The sequence below is a fragment of the Erpetoichthys calabaricus genome, chromosome 9 (assembly GCF_900747795.2).
Source record: "Erpetoichthys calabaricus chromosome 9, fErpCal1.3, whole genome shotgun sequence".
NCBI lineage: Eukaryota > Metazoa > Chordata > Cladistia > Polypteriformes > Polypteridae > Erpetoichthys > Erpetoichthys calabaricus.
In genome coordinates, this window is record NC_041402.2 from 107,812,297 (window position 1) to 107,832,154 (window position 19,858).

At 36.2% G+C, this 19,858-nt stretch overlaps 1 protein-coding gene across 2 annotated transcripts in view; it reads left to right on the top strand.

Annotated features, from left to right (window-relative positions):
- The window catches only part of pdpr (pyruvate dehydrogenase phosphatase regulatory subunit), a 305,042-nt gene that overhangs the window by 90,909 nt on the left and 194,275 nt on the right, over positions 1–19,858 (top strand). For both annotated transcript variants that reach the window (XM_051931537.1, XM_051931538.1), the window contains one exon: positions 11,857–11,938. In XM_051931537.1, coding sequence (XP_051787497.1) covers positions 11,857–11,938 — 82 coding nt within the window. The remainder of the gene's footprint in view (positions 1–11,856; positions 11,939–19,858) is intronic.

Genomic DNA, 19,858 nt, shown 5'->3' on the forward strand with positions numbered 1-19,858 from the left:
ATATATATATATATATATACACACACATACATACATACATACATACATATATATATATATATATATATATATATATATATATATATATATATATCTATACTAATAAAAGGCAAAGCCCTCACTGACTCACTCACTGACTGACTGACTGACTCACTCATCACTATTTCTCCAACTTCCCGTGTAGGTGGAAGGCTGAAATTTGGCAGGCTCATTCCTTACAGCTTACTTACAAAAGTTAGGCAGGTTTCATTTCGAAATTCAAAGCGTAATGGTCATAACTGGAACATATTTTTTGTCCATACACTGTAATGGAGGAGGCGGAGTCACGTATCGCGTCATCACGCCTCCTACGTAATCACGTGAACTGAAAACAAGGAAGAGATTTACAGCACGAGTCACACGTGGGAACGAAGGTAAATGACGTTAATTTTTGACTGTCTTTTAATACTGTGTAAGCATACATATTAACACATGTGCAATTAAACGTGTGCATTTACGGGGTGATTTCTCAGGCTTAAAAGCTCACCTTTTATCAAACGCGGGAACAAAGGTAACTGACGTTGTTCACTGTCTTTTAATACTGTGTAACCATACATATTAACACATGTCCAATTAAACGTGTGCATTTACGCGGTGATTTCTCAGGCTTAAAAGCTCGCCTTTTACTAAAAAGGTAAATGCAAAACTATTTTCAATCATTCTATGATCTGCTTCTCACAACTGAAGGCACCGTGGCTGATTGTAAATGACGTTAATTTTTGAGTGTCTTTTAATACTGTGTAAGCATACATATTAACACGTGCAAGTAAACGTGTGCATTTACGGGGTGATTTCTCAGGCTTAAAAGCTCGCCTTTTATGAAACGCGGGAACAAAGGTAAATCATGTTCTTCACTGTCTTTTAATACTGTGTAACCATACATATTAACACATGTGCAATTAAACGTGTGCATTTACGGGGTGATTTCTCAGGCTTAAAAGCTCGCCTTTTACTAAAAAGGTAAATGCAAAACTATTTTCAATCATTCTATGATTTGCTTCTCACAACTGAAGGCACCGTGGCTGATGTTACGTCACTTGCTGTCCGACCATAAGCTTTACCTGGTAGGTAGCCGGACACTCACTTCACTCCTTTTCGGGAATCGAACCTCTCAGGTTTTCTTTTGTTCTTAATTAAAATTTAAAACCAATACTTCACCGCTGCTAAGCCCCTCTAGCGCTGACGTTTTAGGTTCGATTACCGTAAGCAACTGCAGTGAGTGTGTAATTACATTCACGGCATTCGTAGTCTGATTCACAATCTGATTGTATGGGTGCTTACTTCCAGGTAACGCTTACACTTGGCCACCAAGTCAGCTCGATGTGATCACTCGAGTAAAGGCAGCTTCACAAAAAAACTGATCCTTAACAAACTGTTATTAGTATATTTTCCCTCAATTTAAAAACATTTTATTTTCTTCTTAATAAAAATTTTAAAGCGGTACTTCGCCGGTGCGAAGCGCGTTGATTTCACCGACTGACACATACAGACATATTCATGACTGCAGGTACTTCGGAAAGAAAGCACCGCGTAAACCTAAACTTTAAATTAACTTCATAGACCTACAAAAGGTTGCCATTCATTTGAGGCAAGATTGCTTTTCTTCTGTACAACTATACGTTGCATTCTCAAAAGAGTGTGCTTGCATGGCTTCGGATATAGATATACATATATATATATGTATGTCTATATATAAATATGTAAGCTTATAAGTACTGCCTTACTTCTCTTTAAGAAAGGAAGATGTAATGATACTTGATTTAAACGATTCCATGTCTTCCTGGGTTTGCGTAGCTTATTGTCTAAAAAGGAGAAACCCTCATTTATAAAACTTTGCTGCAGATGACTTAGCTTATTGTCAATATCTTTACACGTTTTTTTAACACTTATTGACTGAAACGTGCTTTCACGAAAAAAGTTACGGCTTTGCTACAGGATACACCCTCCACAAGTTAAGCAAGTAAAAATAAAATATATATTTCTGTTTTATTTAAACCTTTTAAGTTCGTATGCATAGCCCCATTTGGCTGTTTAATTTTTTTTTTCTTTCTTCAGTAATATTTAATCTCCTTAAAGAAAAAGAACATATCCATTTTACTTTTTTTCTATCTCTGTAGTAATATTTTAGTGTAAAACAATAACCAGTATTTAAAGTTTTTATGTTACTTTATACATTTATTTTACACAATGTTAAAAAATTAATAAAAAATCTACATATTTTGGCAGCTGTTGCTTTCATTTTCAATAAAATGAAAAAAGCTCTCCAAGAGAAAACGTCAATAAAGAAGAAACAGTTTGCAGTATCTAAAAATCAGAAACCCTCATTTATAAAAGTTTGCTGCAGATGACTTAACTGAAAATAAATGAATAGTTCCTATGTGTATAATACATATTTATCTATTTTACTTATGCCTTTATTCCACCAACTTACAACATCTGAGGTACAATTTGTTACATTACTTTTGTTTTTTGCACAACATGCAGGTGAAGTGACTTCCTCAGGGTCACACAGTGGTGTCAGTACCAGGATTTGAACTGACAAGCTCCGGGTTTGCTGAAATATTACTGAAGAAAGAAATAAAACGAAAACGGGCAAATGGGGCTATGCATACAAATGTCCATCCGTCCATTATCCAACCTGCTATATCCTAAATACAGGAGCCACTAAGTAGATATGTATATATACAGTATATATATATATATATATATATATATATATATATATATATATATATATATATATATATATATATGTGTATATATGTATATATATATATATATATGTATATATGTATATATATGTGTATATATGTATATATATATATATATATGTGTATATATGTATATATATATATATATATGTGTATATATGTATATATATATATATATATGTGTATATATGTATATATATATATATATATGTGTATATATGTATATATATATATATATATGTGTATATATGTATATATATATATATATGTGTATATATGTATATATATATATGTGTATATATGTGTATATATGTGTATATATGTGTATATATGTATATATATATGTGTATATATGTATATATATATATGTGTATATATGTATATATATATATGTATATATGTATATATATATATGTATATATGTATATATGTATATGTATATATATATATATATATATATATATATATGTATATATATATATATATATATATATATATATATATATATATATATATATACACATATATATATATATATATATATATATACACATATATATATATATATATATATACACATATATATATATATATATATATACACATATATATATATATATATATATACACATATATATATATATATATATATATATACACATATATATATATATATATATATATATATACACATATATATATATATATATATATATATATACACATATATATATATATATATATATATATATATATATATATATATACATATATATATATATATATACATATATATATATATATACATATATATATATATATATATATCCAGAGTGCCTGGAGGAAACCCATGCAGACACGGGGAGAACATGCAAACTCCATGCAGGGAGGACCCGGGAAGCGAACCCAGGTCCCCAGATCTCCCAACTGTGAGGCAGCAGCGCTACCCACTGCGCCACCTTGCCGCCCGCCGTGAGTATATACAGTATGTAAATATATATATATATATATATACACACACACACGTGTATATATGTGTGTTTATGTATATATAAGACCAAGTCGCCCGACCATGGGGTATGCACGCAAGCACAACAGAGCCCCTTCCGCGAACTCTAACCCTCCTCCCACGTTCACCCTTGCTCTCTAGGCATGCGCACTACCTGCTCATGTGCCCGTCCCCAACGATTTCCGACAAATACTCCCTGTCATTATGCGTGGCTCCCGAGCACTTACTGTCGCCAGTTGAATTAACAAGCAACCTTTGTTGCGTCACATGCATGTACTTACACTGACCACAAATATGACAGCTCTTCCTCACGAACAAGATTTCGCAGTATGTCTCCTTGATGTTGGAGACGAGAAAAACGTGTCACCTGTAACATTACCTTCACATTGTTTTCCTTTTATTTCTGATCCCATTCAACAACTACATGGCGACATCGACTTCTCAACTGTGACTCTGGAACAACTCAGTACGTGAGCTATATTAAGCATCACCAATGAAGACTCGCTACACCTTAATGAACAAGTACTGAAACTTTTCCCTACCGATGAAGTAACTTTCACCAGCGTTGACTCCATTGTCACAGACGATCCCGCAGATCAACTTTCATTCCCCGAAGAATTTCTTAGCATGCCTCCACATAAACTCAAAATTAAAATTGGTTCAGTCATCATGCTTTCGACACCTCATGCCAGCAAGAAGTCTTTGTAATGGCACTAGACTGACTGTTACCAGCATTCACCGCAATGTACTAGAGTGTAAAACTATTGCAGCTGCTACCTCACAAACTGTCCTTATTCTCCGGATTTCCCTGACCCCATCAGATTCAAATTTGTCTTTTACTTTTACACGCAGACAATTTCCCGTTAGATTAGCCTTTGCAATGACAATTAATAAGGCACAGGGCCATACTTTCAAAAAGAGATGCCTGTGTCTGCCAAAACCAGTTTTCAGTCACGGACAATTGTATGTTGCTCTCTCCTGAGTTCCATCTTTTCATTCACTCACAGTCATATCCTCAAACCCACCCCATTTGGACAACTGTGTCTTTCAGGAAGTGTTCACCCATCAATAAATAATTATGCGGCGTATACTACGCCGCGGGTTGGCTACTGTGTAATATTGCTCTAGGACATCAGATTCTTTGAGTAAGACCTCGTGCAAGGATTCTTATTATCATTTTTCCTAGCTAATAAAGAAAGCAACTCAGATTGATAATGTATGTGAGATAATAAGTGGCCCATGTCACACTGAAACAACCGGAATGCTGAAGGAGCTACTAATTTTTTTTCAACAAATAGAATGATGCATCAACTGGTCAGCTTCTGACCTTGAAGCATCTGCAAGATAATGTGGATCAAGTGAGAGATTCAAAATTAAAGCAAAATCACATTGAGAATTATTTCATATAAACTTCTGAAATTGTTAGTTTGTGTTGTGTTGTAATATTTTTCTTATTTAATTTTGTGTGAATCTTCTTTACGTAAGTAAATTACAAAGCTCTACATTAAAACTTTATTTCTTTGTACAGTGCTTTGTTTACTGTTTTACTTAAAAATATTGTTTAATTCAATATAAAACCCTATTTAGTAACTTCAAATAAAAACTGTTATGTTAAAGATAGCTTTTGATTAATCTCAAATGTTACTGATCGAAGCCGAGTTATTTTACCTTCAAGTCTGGATTAACATATAAAATTTATTATGAATAAAATTTCTTTATGTATTGCGCTTAAAAATACAGTAATCCCTCCTCCATCGTGGGGGTTGCGTTCCAGAGCCACCCGCGAAATAAGAAAATCCGCGAAGTAGAAACCATATGTTTATATGGTTATTTTTATATTGTCATGCTTGGGTCACAGATTTGCGCAGAAACACAGGAGGTTGTAGAGAGACAGGAACGTTATTCAAACACTGCAAACAAACATTTGTCTCTTTTTCAAAAGTTTAAACTGTGCTCAATGACAAGACAGAGATGACAGTTCTGTCTCACAATTAAAAGAATGCAAACATATCTTCCTTTTCAAAGGAGTGCGCGTCAGGAGAGAGAGAGAGAGAACAAAGCAAGCAGTCAAAAAAAAAATCAATAGGACTGTTTGGCTTTTAAGTATGCGAAGCACCGCCGGTACAAAGCTGTTGAAGGCGGCAGCTCACACCCCCTCCGTCAGGAGCAGGAAGAGAGAGAGAGAGCCAGAGAAAAACAAAGTCGATAATCAATACGTGCCCTTTGAGCTATTAAGTATGCAAAGCACCGTGCAGCATGTCCTTCAGGAAGCAGCTGCACACAGAAGGTAGCAACGTCCCTATCGTCTAGGTGTGCGAACAGCCCCCCTGCTCACACCCCCCTACGTCAGCGCAAGAGAGAGAGAGAGAGAGAGAGAGAGAGAGAAAGTAAGTTGGGTAGCATCTCAGCCATCTGCCAATAGCGTCCCTTGTATGAAATCAACTGGGCAAACCAACTGAGGAAGCATATACCAGAAATTAAAAGACCCATTGTCCGCAGAAACCCACGAAGCAGCGAAAAATCCGCGATATATATTTAAATATGCTTACATATAAAATCCGCGATGGAGTGAAGCCGTGAAAGGCGAAGCGCGATATAGCGAGGGATCACTGTATTGACATATCTTATGTCCTCAAAATTAAATAAATAAATGTTGTTACTGTATAATTATTTTAATGGTGGCTGAGTACTTTATTGCTGCTGTATGTTGGAAAAGTATAAGCATGCTTTCTGATTTACTCATCATCACATCAAATCTTAGAATAAAAACACTTTTTTTCTATTTACAATAATTTTGAAATGAACAAAGTTATTCTACTGAAATTGTCACTGTGAAAAAAAATTGCCTAATTATGTCAACCAAATTGAAGGGATAATTAGAGACACAGATGATTAGACGCAGTCCTGCTAGATTGAAATGGAAAGTATACCAGCATAAAAATGGTCTTTTAAATTGCCTTATTGGCCTCCTGGTAAGTCAAGGTCTCAATTTAAACCTTTTCTTTACAAGGACACAGCTATTGAAGGGTATATAGCCAGAAGTTTCATTTCTCTTATTATCTGTCCTTTTTGGTGTAGAAATAGCCTTTAAGTTTTTTTTTCCCCATAAATGACCTGTAAAACTTTAAATAACTTCGCCTCCCCCTCTATTATTTGTTAATGTTTTTGACAAAATCTTTTAGGAGCAGTTTTGAGAGGAACACTAAAAGGTTGAGAGTCAGAGGGAGACTGATGTACACTATTTCCTGTTTTTCCCAAATTACAGCGGGTTCCAGATGCTTAATTGTCCAATCTCCAATCTGTCCAACTCTCTATTCATCACTTTTTGATGCAACAACTGCCTGATTTAAATTCTCAGAGGTGTGTATGTGTGTTTTGTCATTTTGTCAGGTAATTTATTACAAGTTGTAAACTGCAGCCAAAGTATACAATACTTTTCAAAACAAATCCTGCTGAAACTCTTGAATAATCTACCTGCCAAGATTTCAAATGAGTCTTGATTGAAATGCTGAGAGTATTTATCAAGTCTTAATTTTAATAGTGCAACAGTCTCTTGTAGGAACAATTTATAAAACTAAATGACAAAATGGCCAACTAGAATTTTATCTTATGTACATTTCTTTTTACTGGTTATGTGGTGTTTTATGTTCGGTATTGTGATTATGTTTTTTTACATATTATTTTGTGCGTTCAGTAGTACTGAAATAGACCACTTCTCTGGACTAAAAGGAGCCAGGTGAGGTGGTTTAGGCCTTTAGTTAGGATGCCCATTGAATGTCTCCAATGGAGAAGGAGGGGAGATTTATCAGGCACAGCCCATAAATAGAATACCTATGGCATATACACGAAATGATGGAAGCACAGTGTTTCTCATCTGTCCTGGAAGTTCCTGGGAATTTTGAGGGACCCGTTGTAAAAAGCTTATGGGCCTGGAATAGCTTAGATTGTCTAGCTCAGTTGTTGTTACTGCCATCCTCACCAGGATATGCACAGTGAAAGTGAATATACTACTTAGTAGCATTAGGACAATAATTAAAAAGTTTAAAACTGCTAAAACAAAGATTAATATACCATGCAGAGGGCAAAGGTGCATCTTTACTCTTTAATGCACACATTTTCAATATCTTTTAAGCTATTTTGTGACAGAATAAGTAGTATTCAATAAAAATATGTAGTGTGCCATATTTATACATAAATGCAACTTATTGTTTTATGCTTTTAGTTTATAAAATTATGCTTAATCTTCTATACTAAGGATGCACATAATTACTGAGCAAATTGCAGCTGTCATAAATTAATAAAACTTTGATTTGTTTTCTTTGCATTGCAGAAGTTTAATAGTGCACTATCATGCATCTTTTACATACAAGCCAACCATAAATGTTCAAATAGCTGTTCAAATCGCAGTCACTTGAGTATAGACCCACATTTTTAGAACAAAAATCTTACAGGAATACTTCTTCTGTATGTGCTGTGCAGTTAGAAAAGCTGTAGATACATAGAAACTTTGTGCCCAAAAAGCATTTCATCCATTTTGAAAAAAATGTCTGGTGTACTTCCATTTTAATTGCACTTTGGACAAAGGAGATAACAGAATTCTATACTTTGTATTGTCAAGTGCAAGAGAAACAGTGATGAAAACTTTAAAACCGTTGAAAACTTCATAACTACTTTAGTCTACTACTCAGAGAAATAAACTGTTACTCAGCTCTATTTTGTGGTGGCCGCTTCTCCCTCACGAGATGCAGTATCCTAGGTTAGGTTGATTGGCGATGTGAAACTGGCATAATGTGAATTGCTAATTTCTTCTTTGTGTCCAGTGCTGCTGGTTTCATTCCCCTTTACACCCTGAATCGGATTAAGTGGATTTGAGAATGTTATTTTTGTTTAGTTTTGGTGATTATATACAGGGTGAGTCAAAATTATGTTAACACTAATGGATTGTTTTTATCTAGACCACACCTTTCCAGGTCGATGGATAGCTTGTAGTGGACCATTGCCATGGCCTGCACACTGTCCTGATTTGACACCCTGTGATTTCTGGTTATTGGGTATGGTGAAGGAGTGCATATATAGCAGAAAGTTTGTGATATCAATGACCCAAAGAACAGAATACGGACTGTGGCATCATCTGTTCCCCGCGAAATGTGTGTCCGGGCTTTAAATGGTACTGTTGCTCGTTGTTTTTTTGTGTGTTGATGACGAACAGGTTGAGACATTCCTGTAAATCATCACATGCACATATGAAGTATGTTTTGTGAATAAATTGTTTCTGCCATTCAAATGTTAACATAATTTTGATTCACCCTGTACTTCACGAGGAAAGATATCATAGACACTATCCTTTTTAAATGTATTTTACTGCAAGTCATGTGTCTATGCTAATATGAATCCGTATTATTGCATTCTGAGATTTGCTCTTTATTTTTCACCTTTGATGTAACTAGAATGTTGGGGGGAGGGGAGGGGAAGAGTTTAACATATTTTTCCCCAAAGTTACCAAGCAAATTTTTAGAAGATTAATACTTTATGGCTTTTTTTTCCAATAATGTACCTTGTAATTTTCCTTTAAATACTTAAGTTTCAAAAGTTAATTAACATTTTGCTTAATTTTCACCTTACCCTGTTATGTAATTGTTTAATATGTGAATGAAGTAATTTTGCAGTGTTTGGCACTGTTGCCTTAAATTTACAGGGAACTGCATTTCAGTTCACAGCCTGTTCAGTGTCAGTGTGTGGATGATCTGTGTGCATTTCCTCATTGAATTATTGTGTTCTTTTTTTATACTGACAATATGAGATTTAGTTTGATTGGTTCAGTCAGAGTGAATGTGCAAATGTCCTTTATGTTGGCTGGTATGGTGTCTAAAGTTGATTCCCATTGTTTTATATTACCAGGATAGGGTGTGGCTCTTTGCAATCTTATAACAGAGACAGCAGGCTCTAAAAACCAATGGCTCAAATGAGCATTGTTCAGTACTTTTTATCAAATTGTATTTTGGTTATTTATGTTGTTTTGTATAAATGCACATACATTATAGATCAAGGCTACTCAACTACATCCTGGAGTGCTGCAGTGGCTGAAGGATTTCACTTTAATCAGTTTCTTAATTAGAACCAGTTTATTTACCGCTAAAGTAATATATATTTTTAGGCTTAGTTTTAGTTAACTCACTTGTTACAATTCAGGACCCTTATTTGCCTATTTTTAGTTTTAAACTGCATGATTTACAGTTGTGTGCAAAAGTATTCAACCCCCTTGACACAGTCATCATTTTCTGCATGACAAAGTAGTTGTACACATATTTATCCATTTGGTGTTTTCAATGTGAACTCTTACAGTATGCTGTAACAGTGCATTTCAAATTCTAAAGAAATAATTTTCTGTAAATATTTAACTGAAGAAGAAAAACTCAAGTGTTAGTGTTTGCATATGTATTTAAGCGCTACACATTAATAATTTGTCGAACTGTTTTGCTGTAATAACAGCCTTAATTCTTTTGTAGTAAGTATGTTCCAGTTTTGCACATTGTTCAAGAGTGATTTCTTTCCCACATTTTCCTTTCAGAATTTATAGAGATCCTCTTGGTGGGATTGCATATCTGGGCAGTTGTTTTCAAATAGCACCACAGATTCTAAATACAGTTAAGATTATGGCTTTGACTTGGTCATTCCAAAACATTCACCTTTCTCTTTAGGAGCCATTCCAGTGTAGCTTTGGCCTTAGGGTCATGGACATGTTGAAAGATGAATCTTCTCCTGAGCTGTAGGCTCATAGCAGACTGGAACAAGTTCTCCCACAATATTGTGTGGTGTTTGTGTCTAACCGTTGTCTCTTCAACTCTGTCAAGATTCCCAGTCTCGGCACATGAAAAGCATTCCCATAGCGTGATGCTGCCACCTCCATATTTTACTGTAGGTGTGGTGTTTCTTGAGGCATGGGCAGTGCCACACATCTCTTTCAAGTCTGGCCAAAAATTTCTATTTTGCTCTCATTGAACCATAAAACCTTCTCCTACATTTTAACTGCTTTTCTTTGTAACAAATACCATATGTCCTTTTATGTGGGACTTCTGTTTTATGGAGAGCTCTTGAAATTGTAGACCCATGCACCTTCACTCCAGTTTCAGGCAAAGAACACTACAGCCTTCTGAGAGTGACAGTTGGATTTTTAGTAGTCTTTCTCACCAGTCAACGTCTTGCTCTGATGTTTAGATTTGAGGGGCCTGGTCTAGTAAGAGCCTGTGTGCTATGATAAATCTTACACTTTCTGATGATGGATCCAACAGTGCTTAACAGGATCTAACAGTGCTTAACAGGACATTTAAACTCTTCAATATTTTTTGTAGCCATTTCATGCCTTGTGCATTTCAATGACTTAGTGTAATTTTTATGTCCAGAGAAATGTAAAGGATTCATAAGTAGTACTTAATTATGGTCAAATAACTGTCACCTTTTTGTCATTTGTGATTAACTAGTGACTTATTTAAAACTGGATCTTCCAAAGCACAGAGGTCTAAATACTTAAGCAAATACTATCTTTTGAGTTTTTCTTCTTCTCTTAAATATCTACAGAAAATGGTTTGCTTTGGCTTTGGAAATGTACTGTTGCAGCATAAGAGTTCAATAAAATACTGAATGGATAAATATGTGTACAGATCTTTTGTCATGCAGAAAATTCTGATGACTTTCAAGTAGATTGAATACTTTTACCCGCAAATGCAGATTTTAATTGCTGCATTTTTTCCTAATCAGCCATCAGATAATGATGAGGAGCAAATGACAAAGCATCCACCAGCACTCTAGCCAATGTGTTTTCATTTATACCTGTTTATATGCATAATGTTCTCAGAAACAAAACAATCTACCATGTGGGAAAAATTTTTCTTGGAAAAATGAAAGACCCATGAATCCATATAATTAAATGCCAAGTTTCAATATCTACTAAGCATGACTTCTAATTACATAACTGGTTGGAACGAAAAGGTGCAGCCACTGTGGCCCCTCAGGATCATAATTGAGGACCCCTGTTGTAGATGAATAGGACATTATGGTGCTAATGATTGTAATTTTTCCCCCCTTAATATTATCTTTCAGGTTATATTAGAACAGGCTCTATCTGTCTGGCTCAGAATCATGACCGGTTTATCTCTCTTAAGCGACTTGTTTCTAGGCTCAGGTTTGTGCATTAATTTTCTATTTTAATCCTTTTAAGTGTTCATACTGTTCTTTGAATAAAGGAAATAATACTTATTTTTTATCTGAGTTAATAAAATGTAATTTTATCTAGATAAGTCTTTAAAATTTTGGATTGTGCAGTTTCCAGGGGAGTAAAGCTTCATTGTACCTAAAGCCCGGCAATCAGGCCATTAGAGTGAGAGCATGGGGATTGCCCGCTTAAAAGTTGACACAAACCGTTCAGCTGTAGTGAATGCACCATGTTAGTTTCAATGGGAAAGGAAGAGTCCAGCCCATACAGTTGAGGTCATATAAATTTAAGTTTAAATTGATGTAGTTTAATTGCTTCTCACAACATGGTGCCACATTGCCACATACACCCCATATCATACGGTTAAGCCTTCTTTTTTACTTTCTCTGGAGTTCCACAAACACTTGACGATCATTATACAGTATCATCCTTGTATCCTCAAATCCACTTAGTCAAATTCAGGGTCACATGGCATATATAAATTATTAGTTTAGTTTTGCTTCGTACACATATTTTGAATTGAAGCCTGGTTTACTGTATAGTTGTCACAATTTGTGTAGTTTCATTGCTATGAGTGAGTGTGTGTGTGATTTCTGCCCTGGCCCTATGCTGCAGATACAGACTGCATGTATTTTCAAAAAGATTTTTGGAGTGCAAAACCTGACTTGCGTGTGTACATCTCATAGCATCACACATCTAAGCATTTGTGCTCTGTCGGATTATGTAGATAAAAACTAGGATACTGGAATCATGGTTTGCATGTTCATTGTTCTGAGTTTCAGTACTACACTAGCATGCTATGCTGTCTGTCTGGAGTTTACATACTTTATTCTTGTGTGTGCTACACTCAAATTAGTCTAGTTTTCCTTTAAACCTCAACACACAATTCACATGCATGGCGTGTAGAGGAGAAAGTGTCATTTGTGTGTGTAATTTATTTATTTATTGTTACATCCATGATGAATGCTTTTCTTCACTGTTAGCGATTTCCCTATAACCTGAACAGTACAAGTATTATGCTTATTAAATTAATGATCTTATCACTGGCCACCAGCTAAACTGTTGAAATGAATCTCTTCATTATGTAGGCAGTTAAAGTGGGGCTTTGATAAGTGAATGTTTGGTTGTATAGGAAAGTATCACATTTCAAATGTAGCTGGGGTTTGTACCTCATGACTCAAGTGAACTGGGTTAATTTTCTGTTTTGGATATACAAGTTCTCTAAGTTTTATAGGATTGCCCTTTAAATGCAGTCCAAAAGCTGAGTATATACATACAGTCAAAGTAAAAAGTATGTGAACCCCATAGGAATTACCTATATTTATGTCTAATTCCCATATAAAACATGGTCATATCTTCATGTCAGTCACAATAATGAACAAACAGTCTCCTATAACTAAAGATACACAGATTTTCAGAGAATTTTTGACCATATTGAATAAATCATTCAAACTGTGAAACTGAAGGTTAGAAAAAGTAAATGAACCCTAAGCTAATAACTTTTTAAAAAGCTCATTGCAGTCAGAATTTAGCACACCTGGAGTCCATTTAATGAAACAAGTTCAGAGGTGTGGCCTAGAATTACTTTGATTGATAAAAAACAGTATAAAGTTTGAGCTTGAGCTTTTGACAAGAAGCATATCCAGATGGGAATCATGCCTCGCACAAAAGAGCTGTCTGAAGATCTATGATCGAGAATTGTTAACCTACATAAGGCTGGAAAGGGTTACAAAGTCATCTCAAAAGATTTTAGATATTCTTCAGTCTACTGTTAGGCAAGTCATCTATAAATGGAGACAGTTTGGTATTGTGGCTACTCTGCCTAGAAGTGGACGTCCTGCCAAGATGACCCCAAGAGCACAATGCAAAATCAGCAGTGAGGTAAAGAAGAACTGTAGAGTGACAGCAAAGGACTTGAAGTAGTCATTAGAACTGGCTAACATCTCTGTTAATGAGTCAACTATACGCAAAACATTGAACAAGAAAGGAGTCCATGGCAGGACACCAAGAAGGAAGCCACTGCTATCAAAAAAGAACATTGCTGAATGCCTGAAGTTTGTGAAAGAGCACTTGGACACTCCACAGCGGTACTGGGAAAATATTTTGTGGAGTGATGAAACCAAAATTGAACTATTTAGGAGGAACAAGCAGAACTTCATTTGGCGTAAAAAGGGCACTGCATATCAACATCAAAACTTCATCCCTACAGTAAAGTATGGTGGAGGGAACATCATGATTTGGGCCTGCTTTGCTGCATCAGGGCCTGGACAGCTTGCCATCATTGAGGGAAAAATGAATTCACAAGTTTAACAACAAATTCTCCAGGATAATATGAGGGTGTCTGTCCGTCAACTTAAGCTCAGAAGAGGCTGGGTGATGCAACAGGACAGTGACCCCAAACATCACAGCAAATCCACAGCACAATGGCTTCAGCAGAACAAACTCCACCTTTTGGAGTGGCCCAGTCAGAGCCCAGATCTCAATCCTATTGAGATGTTGTGGAATGACTTGAAGAGAACCATACACAGAAGACAACCAAAGAATATGGAAGAGTTAAGGTAGGGAAGAATGGGCTCAAATTCCCCCCGCACGATGTGCAGGTCTGATCTGCAGTTACAGGAAGTGCCTGGTTGAGGCCATTGCTGCCAAAGGAGGGTCAACCAGTTATTAAATCCCAAGGTTCACTTACTTTTTCCACTACCATTGAGAACGTTGAATGCGTTTGTAAAATAATGACATGAAAGAGTAGAATTTTTTGTGTGTCATTGGCTTAAGCTCATTGTGTATATCAGTACCTGTGACTTGGATAAAGATCAGATCACTTTTTATGACCAATTCATGCAGTAAACCAGATAATTCCAAAGGGTTCACATACTTTTTACTTTGACTGTATGTTCTATATTACAGTGCTGTGAAAAACTATTTGCCCCCTTCCTGATTTCTTATTCTTTTGCATGTTTGTCACACAAAATGTTTCTGATCATCAAACACATTTAACCATTAGTCAAATATAACACAAGTAAACACAAAATGCAGTTTTTAAATGATGGTGTTTATTATTTAGGGAGAAAAAAAATCCAAACCTACATGGCCCTGTGTGAAAAAGTAATTGCCCCCTTGTTAAAAAATAACCTAACTGTGGTGTATCACACCTGAGTTCAATTTCCGTAGCCACCCCCAGGCCTGATTACTGCCACACCTGTTTCAATCAAGAAATCACTTAAATAGGAGCTGCCTGACACAGAGAAGTAGACCAAAAGCTAGACATCATGCCAAGATCCAAAGAAATTCAGGAACAAATGAGAACAGAAGTAATTGAGATCTATCAGTCTGGTAAAGGTTATAAAGCCATTTCTAAAGCTTTGGGACTCCAGCGAACCACAGTGAGAGCCATTATCCACAAATGGCAAAAACATGTAACAGTGGTGAACCTTCCCAGGAGTGGCCGGCCGACCAAAATTACCCCAAGAGCGCAGAGACGACTCATCCGAGAGGTCACAAAAGACCCCAGGACAACGTCTAAAGAACTGCAGGCCTCACTTGCCTCAATTAAGGTCAGTGTTCACAACTCCACCATAAGAAAGAGACTGGGCAAAAACGGCCTGCATGGCAGATTTCCAAGACGCAAACCACTGTTAAGCAAAAAGAACATTAGGGCTCGTCTCAATTTTGCTAAGAAACATCTCAATGATTGCCAAGACTTTTGGGAAAATACCTTGTGGACTGATGAGTCAAAAGTTGAACTTTTTGGAAGGCAAATGTCCCGTTACATCTGGCGTAAAAGGAACACAGCATTTCAGAAAAAGAACATCATACCAACAGTAAAATATGGTGGTGGTAGTGTGATGGTCTGGGGTTGTTTTGGTGCTTCAGGACCTGGAAGGCTTGCTGTGATAGATGGAACCATGAATTCTACTGTCTACCAAAAAATCCTGAAGGAGAATGTCCGGCCATCTGTTCGTCAACTCAAGCTGAAGCGATCTTGGGTGCTGCAACAGGACAATGACCCAAAACACACCAGCAAATCCACCTCTGAATGGCTGAAGAAAAACAAAATGAAGACTTTGGAGTGGCCTAGTCAAAGTCCTGACCTGAATCCAATTGAGATGCTATGACATGACCTTAAAAAGGCGGTTCATGCTAGAAAACCCTCAAATAAAGCTGAATTACAACAATTTTGCAAAGATGAGTGGGCCAAAATTCCTCCAGAGCGCTGTAAAAGACTCATTGCAAGTTATCGCAAACGCTTGATTGCAGTTATTGCTGCTAAGGGTGGCCCAACCAGTTATTAGGTTCAGGGGGCAATTACTTTTTCACACAGGGCCATGTAGGTTTGGATTTTTTTTTCTCCCTAAATAATAAAAACCACCATTTACAAACTGCATTTTGTGTTTACTTGTGTTATATTTGACTAATGGTTAAATGTGTTTGATGATCAGAAACATTTTGTGTGACAAACATGCAAAAGAATAAGAAATCAGGAAGGGGGCAAATAGTTTTTCACTATAGATGTTCTGGTTTAAATTAAGGCCCAACCAATAATATTTGGCACTGATATATCAGACTGGTATTTGGTCTCTGTGTATGCATTGGTATCGGTACAACCTCCATCGAAATTATGATCCTGAAACTCTTCAAAGCATGTTTATTATGTTATTTTTCTAGTTAAATCTACCTCAGCTTGAAAGAGTCTCCCTTTGACTGATACGCACAATGACGATATTGAATTTTGCCTTTATCAATATACATACTAAACAGTAGCAATAGTTTTAAAATGCTAAACTTCATCCGCATTCATAATTCCTAGACCTAACAAATATTTACAGAGGATGCATAAAGTCATTTATTTTACTGTTATACTTGAAGTTCACATATTTTATGTTAAAATACTATATTCCATTTTTTAATCAAATTTGTACATGTAGATAATAAACAGACACTCTGACTTCACGTTCCGACTTTCATCACACTGCGCCCCCTGACTTTTTTGACTTTTTGCCCACGTTAATTCCTGAGGACCTGCTCAGAGGACACATCAAATGAACACTGGGAATGCGTGGCAGCCATGATGCGTGCATGTACACGTTCTGAGTGTGAAGTATAAACGAGCTCTTAAGCAATACCCTTTCCCATATTTGCGGGCACCATATTGAATCTGTACTTGTGGAAAACTCTATTACAGTGCATTTCATCTGATATACAGAAAATCTTGTATGCTGTGAAACAGTTATTAACAACACTAACAATTTATTACGTGCATAGCCCAAAATCACACATGGAATGCCACAGTGGGCTTTAATAGGCCCTGTGTTTTGACAGCCCTCAAGCCTTGACACCCTAAGAAGCCAAAAAAAAAAAAACTTCTAGGAAAGAAAATAGAAGAAATCTTGTGAAAGGCAATTCTGAGAGAGGGAGAGAGACATCCTTCCAGGAAGATTGGGTGTGCAGTGGGTGTCAAAAATGGTGTACATACAACGCACAAAACAGACAACAAGCAGTCCTCTTCACAGAGCTAGATGGCATCTATCATTGTAGATGATAAATCTGAAACAATGGGGAGTGGCTTAAAACCATAACAGGCAAACAAAAGCCAGCAGTCATATCAAAGTTAATACTTGATATTAAAACTACTTTCTGCATCATACAAGACAACATAACTGACACACTAGTATTTATTATAGATTTTGTTTAGATGTTTTGTAACAATTATAATAAGCTATAATTTATTAGCATATGGGTTGGTAAAGAATAGCCTACAAAGCTTTAACAAAGCATGTTGCTTATCACTGCTTTTTCTGTGCTACTTACAATGAAAAGGAGAAGCATCCTTGTGCTTAGGTTATAATGGAAGAAAAGTGTAGAAAGGCAAATGAGGAAAAAAATACAGCTACTTCTTTGTGCATGTCTTTGCAAATAAGGCAATCCCACCATCCAATCAATGCACAGTGTCAAAAAAGAGTTTTTCAAGTGAGAGACTGACTATTGAGATCTTGTTGAGTGTGCCAGAAATAAATGTAAATCATGTAATCCATCAAGTCATAGGTGATGGTGAACAATAGAGGATGATATTTGCAGAGTTTTAATGTAGGTTGTAATATAAGCCCCTTTGAGAGATGCTTATATTTTGAGTTTAATCAGCATTTATCAATGTAGTCAGTGTCTAGTGCTCCAGTCCTATTGCCCTGTTAATCATTTAATATTATTTTACTATGTCTGTGTCAGTTTGAGTATTATTGCTATTAGATTAGATGCATTTTATTAATCTCACGGTAAAATTTAGATGCATACAGCAGCAGAACCATAAAAAAAAGCAAGGATATGTATTCACAGCAGAAATAATACAGTCAGTCTATCAAACAATCAATCGATAAGTTTAAAAAAAATAATAATAATAAAAATATTGTGCAGATATTTCAAAGTAAATTTAATGAGTGCCCCGGTATAGCCTGATAGCAGTGCGCAGAATAGACCCCAGAAGTGCTTCTTAGCTCACCGTGATGGAATGAGCCTATGGCTGAAAGTGCTCCAAGAGAGTGCCTCCTGGAGGAGATGGAGGGAATTTTTCTATGATGGCATCCAATTTTGCCACCATCCTCATTTCGGCAAAAGCTTCTAGTGTGTTCAAGGTTCACCCAGCTATGGAGCCGGTTTTCCTGACAAGTTTGTTCAGACATTGTGTTTCTTTTGAGATGAGGTTGCTTACCCAGGAGAATGCAGCAAAGAACAAGACACTGGCTACTATGAACTGATAGAACATTTCCAGAAGCATGGTGCACACATCAAATGACCGGAGTCTCCTTAGCAAGTACAGTCTTCTCTGGCCCTTTCTTGTACAGCGCCACTGTGTTATCAGACCAGTCCAGTTTGTTGTTTATATGGATCCCTCAGGTACTTGTAGCTGTGCATCACTTCCAATTCCTTCCACTGTATGGTGACTGGTCTCAGAAGCTCTTTGGCATGCCTTAAGTTCACCACCAGCTCTTTTGTCTTGCTGATGTTGAGTTGCAGGTTGTTGTCTCTGCACCACAAGACAAAGTCCTCCACAACCTTTGTATACTCTGACTCATCTCCATTATTAATGCAGTCTATGATGGACAAGTCATCTGAAAACTTCTGTAGATGGCATGTGCTGATATTGTACTGTCTTGTTGTGTAGAGCAAACAAGAAGAGGGATAGGACAGTTCCTTGAGGTGCTTGTTATAGTCATTATTGACTTATCATTTATGTTGTAACCTATATTTTTTGTGATTAGTGTACTTGACAGGAAAACTGGGAACAGGCATAATAGAGCCAGTTGTAGTGCTTGCCTTTGGGGCAGCATCACATTCCTTTGTACTCAACTGTACCAGCAATTGAAAACAAGGATTGGAAGGTATACACTTGGAGGTCTAAAGACAAATAAATGTAAAATAAGACCAATATTATTACCATTGATCAATACCAACAGCAGACGATAAATACAAGTCTGGTGAAAAGGAACTGGAGGTAGCAGTCAAGGGGCTTTAAATCATCACTTCAGCAATTAAATAAGCTTTTAAGCATATCTTGCTCCACAGAATGAAGAAAAACATTTGTGATTACAAAGAGGACATAAGGGTGCTGAAAAACAAGGTTGAGCAAACTGTTGGAATATAAAATTAATTTAGAAGAAGAAGAAGAGATGCAAAGGACATAGAGAGAAAATAAGCATTGGTGTATCTATTATGAAGTCATTTATAATTACCGTGATTGGCAGCCTTTAAAGCAGCTCCGTGTAGGATTTTATCTTTATAGGACTTTATCTTCTTTATCTTTCTACCTTTTTCTCTATCTCTCTGATCACTCCTAACACTTTCTTTTATGTGGACTCATTCCCTGGACACCTTTTACTACGTGGACATGGATTTTTA